The 8,282-nt window shown below is 49.5% G+C and overlaps 2 protein-coding genes across 3 annotated transcripts; one reads left to right on the top strand and one right to left on the bottom strand.

Annotated features, from left to right (window-relative positions):
* The first annotated feature begins 892 nt into the window (after positions 1-892).
* Positions 893-4,368, top strand: LOC125533683. 2 transcript variants are annotated; one of them, XM_048697051.1, is made up of 4 exons: positions 893-1,222; positions 1,290-1,379; positions 3,454-3,576; positions 3,951-4,368. In XM_048697051.1, exons 1-4 carry the CDS (start codon positions 1,064-1,066, stop codon positions 3,954-3,956), a joined length of 378 nt encoding a protein of 125 aa, XP_048553008.1. In that variant the 5' UTR covers positions 893-1,063; the 3' UTR covers positions 3,957-4,368. The 2 variants fall into 2 exon arrangements, with proteins under 2 accessions (XP_048553008.1, XP_048553007.1); XM_048697050.1 differs by lacking the exon at positions 3,951-4,368 and having other exon boundaries at positions 3,454-3,944.
* Positions 4,369-5,746: 1,378 nt separating this feature from the next.
* On the bottom strand, positions 5,747-7,695 carry LOC125538909 (uncharacterized protein At4g06744-like). The gene has a single exon (XM_048702231.1). The coding sequence runs from the start codon at positions 7,554-7,556 to the stop codon at positions 6,201-6,203; it is 1,356 nt and encodes a 451-aa protein (XP_048558188.1). The 5' UTR covers positions 7,557-7,695; the 3' UTR covers positions 5,747-6,200.
* Between the last annotated feature and the right edge of the window lie 587 nt (positions 7,696-8,282).

The raw sequence follows: 8,282 nt of genomic DNA, 5'->3' as shown, positions 1-8,282 counted from the left end.
TGGGTTTGCGCGGGCAAAAACCGCAGCCCAACACGCCAACGCAAACGAAGGGTGTCTGTTTTTCTGTATGTTGTGACCCATTTTAAGCCAAGATCAGTGTTGGGTTTCGTCGGCGTGGACGTACGCGACGCCCGCCCTTCACAACCCCTGGCCCGCCCATCTGTGGCACATCAACCCCATTCCCCCTCTCTCTCCCAAAACCCTTCCGCCCTCCTGCCGCACAATGGCCGACGCGCCAAATTCCGCCACCGTTGCCTTTCCGGCGCCACGATGGACGGCGTGGCCACCCGCCCCGTGCTCCCATAAAAGAAGCCCAAGAAGGAGCTCACGCTGAAGCAGAGGCCCAAAGAGACGACGAATAGTGTTGGCCGAAGGGCCAAATAGGTCGAGAAAAAAGTCGCGCCACCGAGCAACAGGAGGCCAACGTTGCGGAGAAAGAGGCTCTTGTCGCCAAGGCCACGCAACAGTCCTTCCTCATGCTAGGGTTTTGCCGCGGACACAAGCTCGTCGGCTGCCTGCCCGCCACGTCCGGAGTCATCACACACCTCCCGACGCCGCAGAAACACAGGTTTCCTCCCCAATACAACCTGGGCGCGTCCCGCTTCTCCACCTCGCACTACTAGGAAATAGCTTATAGATAGAAATTTACTAGTAACGTCTGTTTGGGCCACCACGCTACTGGTAATTACCAGTAGCGCCAGGTAGCAAACATGCTACTGGTATAACTTAGCAGTAGCGTTGGTTTTGTCTAGTCGCGCTACTACTAAGTGATTCTCGTCATGCCCTCGGAACTGGCCATAGTAGTAGGGTGTGTTTTTCAGACCGCGCTACCACTATGAACTTAGTAATAGCGCGGTTCACCGACATGCGCTACAACTAAGCGCACCACACCTGCCTGTCTCCCTTGTCCCCCTCTCTCCCTCGTCACGTTCTCTCTCTCTCCCCTCTTCCTCCCTACTCTGATCCAGATCCAACCTCGGTGCCATGTTGCGCCTTCTTCCCCATCGCCGCCGGCGACCATCCCCACACTTTCTCTCCCTTTCCCCGTGGATCCATCTCTTCCATGTACGCCTCCCACACCGTCTCCTCCTTCCCCCATCTCATCACTAGGGAAGACAAGGCAAGCGGGAGGAAGATCGGCCGTGTAGGTCAGATCCATCCGCCACGACCTCGACGGAGATGGCACAGTGGATTGAGCGGACCTGCAAATCGTCAAGCCAAGGTAGCAGACCAGCAGGGCTCCATCCTTGATTTCCTTGACCATCTTGGATTACCTTCCTCACACACAGGGCAGCAGGGCTCCATCCTTGTTCTCTTCTCCATGGGGGTCACGCACAGGGCTCCACCTACAAGTGAAGAGAAGACCACTGCTCCTCCGGGTATGCTTCTTCCTACTCTTCAAGGTCCCTCTCTCCCTCTCATGCTCTGCCTGAATTAATGGCGTTAGGTGTCACAACCAAACTGAAACTTTTTTATCTTCAGAGAGGAGAAAACTGAATCTTTAATTAGGTTAGCTTGCACCTGCTGCTGCTTTTTTATCTTCATTTATTTATCAGAAATAGTAATTTACATTGAAGTTTTTTTAATTATTCACAGACACTTATTTATGCATTGTTCTTCCTGTATATAATAGATGTTGTATTTTTAGTTGTTCGGGTTCTCAATGTATGTTTATCCACTGTATAATGTAGGAGTGCAATACTTAGAGCTGAATTTTACTTAAATGAGATGCAATGGCATTTTTTATTTTACAAATAACAATAATCTAATCTACCTTAATTAGCTCAGCTATGTTTATAGCAAACCTTCTTAAGGAAGCAAGAAATGCCAATTCTTGTTTATGTGTTTCGGCATTCTTTCATTGTTCTGTAACTACTTTGTGTCATGAATTCAGTCATGCACTGTTATAGGATAGATAGCCTGGACCACAAAAGGTGTGGTGTTGACTTAGTGGCAGCTGAGCTGCTGATAAAGGGCATGGGTGAACAAATGAAGGTGGCTGGGATTTTAAAATGAAGTTAAATTGTGATCAGCACAAAGCTTTTGTCTTATTTTTTATGTCAACTAATGCTATTTGTGATTTCACAAATTGCAGTCAGCTTGGGTTATCATAGTATAGCTTCTTTATGATTTCTTTAGCTTGACACATTTGATGCCACAAAATTCATGAGTAGTCAAAATTGAATGGGATACTGAGTATTTGAAGTTCCCTATTGCCGGACCAGCTAATCCTGTCGCCAGGCAACTCTTCTCACCCCCTCTTCTCCTCTTGTTATAATCAAATTTATATTATAAGCGGCAGAATATTGTGCTGGTGGCTACTAAGTTAGTAAGCATGCTTGATGCATTATGCTACTAACTTTCTAATCATATCGTGGATGGACCAATGTTTGTGTCCGCGCAATCTGTCTGTATTGTTGTGGCGTATCAACTGCTTATTAGCCCCGCATGTAGCTGCTGCTTTGCTTATGGCAATTCGTAATGTCCGTACTAATGTGGCTGATGAATTAAGCTCCACTAACTAACTAGGTTGTATTTAAGTTATATATTGGGTCCCTTTTACTTTCCACCATGGATAGTAGTAATCTGCACACTGTTTTCACATTTCAGTATCCTGAATTTGAATAGCTCAGTTCTGATGGCACTAGCATTGGACCATCTTCAGTCTTGCAACCAATTAACATGATCTCATACTGCATAAATGTGTATTCCTTTTATTTAGAATTAAATTTGTTCAACGACTGAGGGTTCTGTTGGGAGTTCTCTGTGTCCTACAATATTAAATGGTCATTCATAACTGCCCCTGTCTTCTTGCTGTTGGCCAAGTGGTTTTCCATTTTGAGCTTCAGTGCTCTGCTTGTGTTGCAAGTACAACACTGCACCTGCTGTTTCTTTTTATTTATGAATAGTATATGTAACTTGCAAGTACAACCTCAAAATAAAGTAGTTTTTGATTTTTATAAAATTGTCATTCAGAATAATACGGAAAATTAATTCATTATATATGCAAGGAGCTGATTCTTGGTGAAAATTGCTTTGCCTGTATGTATGTAGAGTCTTGTAGCTAACTGATGGGGAAAAATGTGCCATGTAAATCTAATTGATGAAAAAATATGTTTGGTCATCAGAAGCCTGTTTGTAGCTGTATGCAGATGTTTAGATGTGTAGTAAGTCAATATCCGAACAAGATTAACAAGTGAGGGTCGGTGTTCAGTAGATAATAAGATTGTTCTAATATTTTAGTTTGTTCGTTTCAATACAATATTACATAGGCGATGTCTTGATAATAGAAATCACTCAGTTTTTCGCTTTCAGTTTTTACTTCTACTTCACAGAGTGGAAGATTGTAAGAAAACATTGGCTGATCTTTAACAATTATTCTTAGAGTAAACCAGAGCAATATTCGATGATATATTGTGAGTCACTGAAAATGTATACTGTGTTTTTCTTCAGGATATGGATGACTATCTGAACGTAAGCAGGTTTCTTCGCAAACTTAACAACGAGATACTAGGTGAAAGAAATGATCCCTACAAGGAAAGGTTGAGCAGCCTAGAGAATTTAGTACTGATCATGGTAAGGTTGACAAAGCCTGAAATCTCATTTTGATCCACGTTCCAAGATTACATGGTAGCATATATACTTGAAGTTGGCATGGAATATCAAAATTCAAAATAGACTTTGCCTATTCCCTGTTTTGAAAAAACAGTGGGAATTGATTTTCTGAAGTCCTTGTCTATTTCCCTATCCATGCAACAATAAATGTTGAACAGAATGTTGAACAAGATAGCATGAACACGTATAGCTAGGGTATGCATTTAGTAGGTGTGTTTCCATTTCGAAGATTCATAAAAGACTAAAAGAGATTGATAAATGAAGAAAATACCCTACCGGATCTACACAAGGACAAGAACTAACAAGCAGTTTTCACTTTCCCGACATGGGCGCAGGGGTGATCGTCATGGACTACCGCACCCGGTGGGCATCGTGCTCTTCAACAACTCGGAGACGGACTTCACCATGAAGCCCGGCGACTGCGTCACACAGATGATTGTCCAGGTGATTGTGACGCCGGAGGTCGACGAGGTGGAGGACCTTGACGCCACCGTCAGGAGGTTGCCGAGGTGGAGGACCTCGATGCCACCGTCTGGAGGTTGCCGAGGTGAAGGACCTCGACTCCTTGGGAGATACATTTAGAAAAGTGGTCTGGTTAGGTTGGTGGTGGGATGCTAGGGAAGGTACCCACCTTTCGTGATGGTTGTGTGCATCTGATGTATAAATGGGATCTCATGATTTCTTTGAGTTCAGATTTTCAATGTTGTATACATGAACGCTGCAAGTGCTAAGATGGTTCTGTGACCTTTGCACTAGATGTGTCTTGATTTCCATCCATAAATAGTGCATCTAACTTTTTTTAATTTTTAATTACTTAGCAGTAGCGTGGGGGAAGAAGGGCATTCTACTAGTACTTAGGAATAGTAGTAGCGTGGGTTAGGAATAGTAGTAGCGTGGGTTGTGCGCGCTACTACTAACTTTTTAGCTGTAGCGTGGGGTAAAACACACGCTACTGCTAAAAAATAGCTGTAGCGTCGTAGCAGTAGCGTGGGAACCTACGCTACTGGTAGTCCAAAAACCCACGCTACTGGTAAGGTTTTTCCTAGTAGTGTTGCCTCGGGACTGCTCGCCGAAAGTGAGTGTGATCGCGCCGGCCACCCCATGCCTGTGGCCCGCGGCCATCGACCTCAACGCCACGCCTGTGGCCGCCCATTTGGACGTAAAGGAAGAGACCACATGAGATCCATGTTGCCTTCATTTTTATTTGTAAGCATTTTAAGTTTTAGATGCCTTCAAGGCCCAACATGGGCACAAGTCATTCGCCCTCACCCATTGTTGGACGATAATTTGTGATTGCCCAAACATCAAGGAGCAATATGTTGTCGTAAAGAAGAATGGACAGACGGCGGCGGTCATTGAGCATGGTGAAGGTGAGAAGCGACCAAGGGGAAAGACCAACTCCAAGGTGGATGCCCAGCGTGATGCGGCGACACTCGCCTTGCAAGAAACTTTGAGGGGGTTGATGACCGAAAAGGAAGGGAGGAAAGGAAGCGCCAAGAGAAAGAGGAGCAAATGAGGGCCTTCATTAAAATACAAAAGAAGAAGCTCGGGATTGAGGAGAACGTCCAAAAGAAGAAGCTTGAGATCGAGGCGGACTTTGGAAAGATAAAAGCAAACGAGGTGAAGTTCAGTCTAATGGCAAAGGAAGTGGAGATCATGGCGATTAACTTGAGCAAAGTGTCTCCAAGGAGAATGGTTTGGTTCGAGAAGAGACAAACGGAGATGCTCGAGCTAGATGGATGACCTATGGCCAAGACATTATTTTTGTATGTTGACATGTGTGCCTGCATGAACTACGGCCGAGATGCATGAAGTATGATCTTTTTTGTGTGTTGGCATGTATGCCAACCACGGACAAGTGTGTCGGCATGAACTATGGCATTTTTTTGTAGGCTGACATGTATGCCAGCCATTGGCACGTCTTTCGGCATGAACTACGGCAGCGGGCCCTGAATTACCTTTATTTTGCACAAATATATGTTTGTTCCAAAGAATTCGGCTGGACGGACCAATTGGGTTGGCCGGTTGGGTGCATTGGTCAGATTTGGATAGATACGGTTGGACGACCGATCTTTAACCGATCCAAACCGATAAAAAATAGATTAAATTTATGTCCGTTTGAGTCAGCACGTTGGAGTTGGCTTTACTTATAATTTGTACTGTGCGCAACAAAAGGGAGGGAAAAGAGCTTGCGCAGGAGCTGCCCGACCGGCATCAGACCAGCCTACGCCTTGCCGCACCCCCCAATCAGCAACGCCAAGTCGCCATGTGCTCAATCTTCTACTAGTGCCCACTGCCCAGCCATCATACCTCCTACTCCCTCCTTTCCGAATTACTTGTCTAGATAAATTCAAGACAAGTAATTCGAAACGAAGAGAGTACTTATTAATCACGCCTTGCTGGTAGTAGTATGAAAAAGGGAACACAAATAGAAAAGTACACACGACTTGCAAACAATATCAGCACAAACCAGCCAGCGCAACGACCCAAGCAGCCGCCACGAGACGCACATCACATTCCCCCTTGTCTTCCAGCACGTGTACGCCTGCCCTCGCCGGCCGTGCTGACTGCTGGGAGCCACGGACTCACGGGTGCAGCGCCGAGTACGTCCGGTACTTGTACTCCTCCGCCGCCGAGGCCTCCTCCTCACCGGCGCCGTAGTCCTTGGGGTGGTGGCATGGCACGTAGGTGCTGACGGGGCAGTAGGTCTTCGTCCCGTGGAAGAAGCCGGCGCACTCCTCGTGCGACCGCTGGTTGGGTGCATAGGGTATGCAGTTGCGGGCGACGTTGAGCTTCCCCTGCTTGATCAGCGCCCAGCAGCACGCCCCCAGCGACGTGAAGTAGTTGTCGGAGAGCGTGAGGTTGGCGAGGTGGCCGCCGGACGACTTGTACGCGAGCCGGCAGAGCGCGTCGGGCACCTCGCCGTAGAGGAGGTTGTCCGCCAGGTTGAGCTGCTCCACCTTCCGCAGGCACGCGTAGGAGGCCGGGATGGTGCCCGTGAGCTGGTTCGTGCCGGCGTCGATGACGGTGGCCTTGGCGAGCAGGCCGAGCTCGTAGGGGAGGCAGCCGCTGAGCTTGTTGTTGAGGAAGAGCACCTCCAGCAGCGTGTTGCCGGCGCGGCCGATGGACGACGGGATGGGCCCCGTGAACTGGTTGTTGGCGAGCGCGAGGTAGTTCACGGGGGAGTCGCCGAGGTTGCTGGGGATGTTGCCGGAGAACTGGTTGTTGTTGACGAAGATGGCCTCCACGATCGGGAACGAGCGGAAGAGCCCCGCCGGCACCTCGCCGTAGAACTGGTTGAACCGGATGTCGACGAAGGTGGCGTTGGTGATCCCCAGCACGTCCGCCGGGAAGGCGCAGCGAGCGAGCTTGTTGTTGCTCACGTCCAGCTCGTAGAAGTACTGCAGCGACCGGAGGATGGGCACCACGCCGCCGAAGTCGTTGGAGTTGGCGTGGAAGAGCGCCAGGTCGGGCAGCGCGTCCACGAACCCCTCCACGGTGGGCGCCTCCAGCTTGAAGCCGTTGAAGTCGACGGACGCGAGCGCCCGCTCCTTGACGTTGGGCGGCGCCTCGCAGAAGAAGCCCAGGTAGGAGGTGTTGCTGCAGATGGCGGTGCCGGTCCAGGTGTTGGTGATGCCCTGGGGGTCGCACGTTATGGTCTGCTTGAACCTCTGGATCACCAGGTACGCCCTGTACAGCCGCTCGTTCTCGAAGTCGCTCGGCTTCGGCCCGTATGACGACGGCGGCGTGGGCGACGGCGAGTACCCGCCACCGCCCCCGCCGCCGATCCCAATCCCGATGCCTATCCCCCCGCCGCCGCCGTTGCCGATGCTGATGCCGAGCTGCCGCCGGCTGGCGTCGGAGGTGCGCGCCGTGAGCGCAATGCACGACGCCAGGAGGCAGAAGAGAGCGAGGCGCCGAGGCAGCGAACGCCCTGCCATTTTCTCTCTCACCGGAGGTGTCGGCAGCAGGAATGGGAACAGTGTGGCTCCTGCTTGACTCGTGTCAGGGTCCCCTCGCGCCAAGTGAAGACGGAGCGCGACTGCGCGATCGAGTGGCCCTGGCCTTCGATTACGGGGCGCGCAGGGGTATGTATATAAACGCCTGCGCTGTTGGCCTGTTGCACCGCGACACGGCGGGAACTGGCCATGTGCATGCATGCATGCATGCACCGTTGGTACCGTTACTGTTCCTGCTGAAACCTGTACTCCTACAGTTGTACCTGAGGATTTACTCTTGGGGTGACTAGTGCCAGGATTGTTTCATCAGAGAAGCTGGAACTTTGCTGTCTTGTTGCTTGTTGGATGCCAGCATATCCGTGCTATTCCGTGGCCCCGGGTTACAAATGATTCGAAGAGCTCACGTGCGAGAGGAGCACAGATAGATGCATCCAGATTTGGTCGCTTTCGTAAGATGGCATAACTGTGCGGCCATTTCTTGATCGATCAAGACATCGCACCTTCCGGTTAAAAGAACGATAATGCAGAATCTACGACCTCTTGGGTCCACGCTCATCGATCATATTAACTTTTAAAAAAGGTGGACGTAAGTTCGCTCATAGGGTAGATCGAATCATGGCCCTAAGCGCGTAGAATAGAGCTGTAGTGATCGCATGGAGCTGCGGGCTACTCCATTCTCGAACTGTCAAACCAAACCAACTGCGTGTC

Source organism: Triticum urartu, chromosome 2, assembly GCF_003073215.2.
Source record: "Triticum urartu cultivar G1812 chromosome 2, Tu2.1, whole genome shotgun sequence".
In the NCBI taxonomy this organism is placed as follows: domain Eukaryota; kingdom Viridiplantae; phylum Streptophyta; class Magnoliopsida; order Poales; family Poaceae; genus Triticum; species Triticum urartu.
This window is presented reverse-complemented; position numbering and strand designations above follow the sequence as displayed.

Excerpts from the sequence above, each read along its gene's own strand:
- LOC125533683 (XM_048697050.1), top strand. The coding sequence starts at position 1,064 with ATGTACGCCTCCCACACCGTCTCCTCCTTCCCCCATCTCATCACTAGG. Across the intron at positions 1,223-1,289 it reads CTGCAAATCGTCAAGCCAAG|GGCAGCAGGGCTCCATCCTT; the intron begins GTAGCAGACCAG and ends CCTCACACACAG. Across the intron at positions 1,380-3,453 it reads GAAGACCACTGCTCCTCCGG|GATATGGATGACTATCTGAA; the intron begins GTATGCTTCTTC and ends GTTTTTCTTCAG.
- LOC125538909 (XM_048702231.1), bottom strand. The coding sequence starts at position 7,556 with ATGGCAGGGCGTTCGCTGCCTCGGCGCCTCGCTCTCTTCTGCCTCCTG.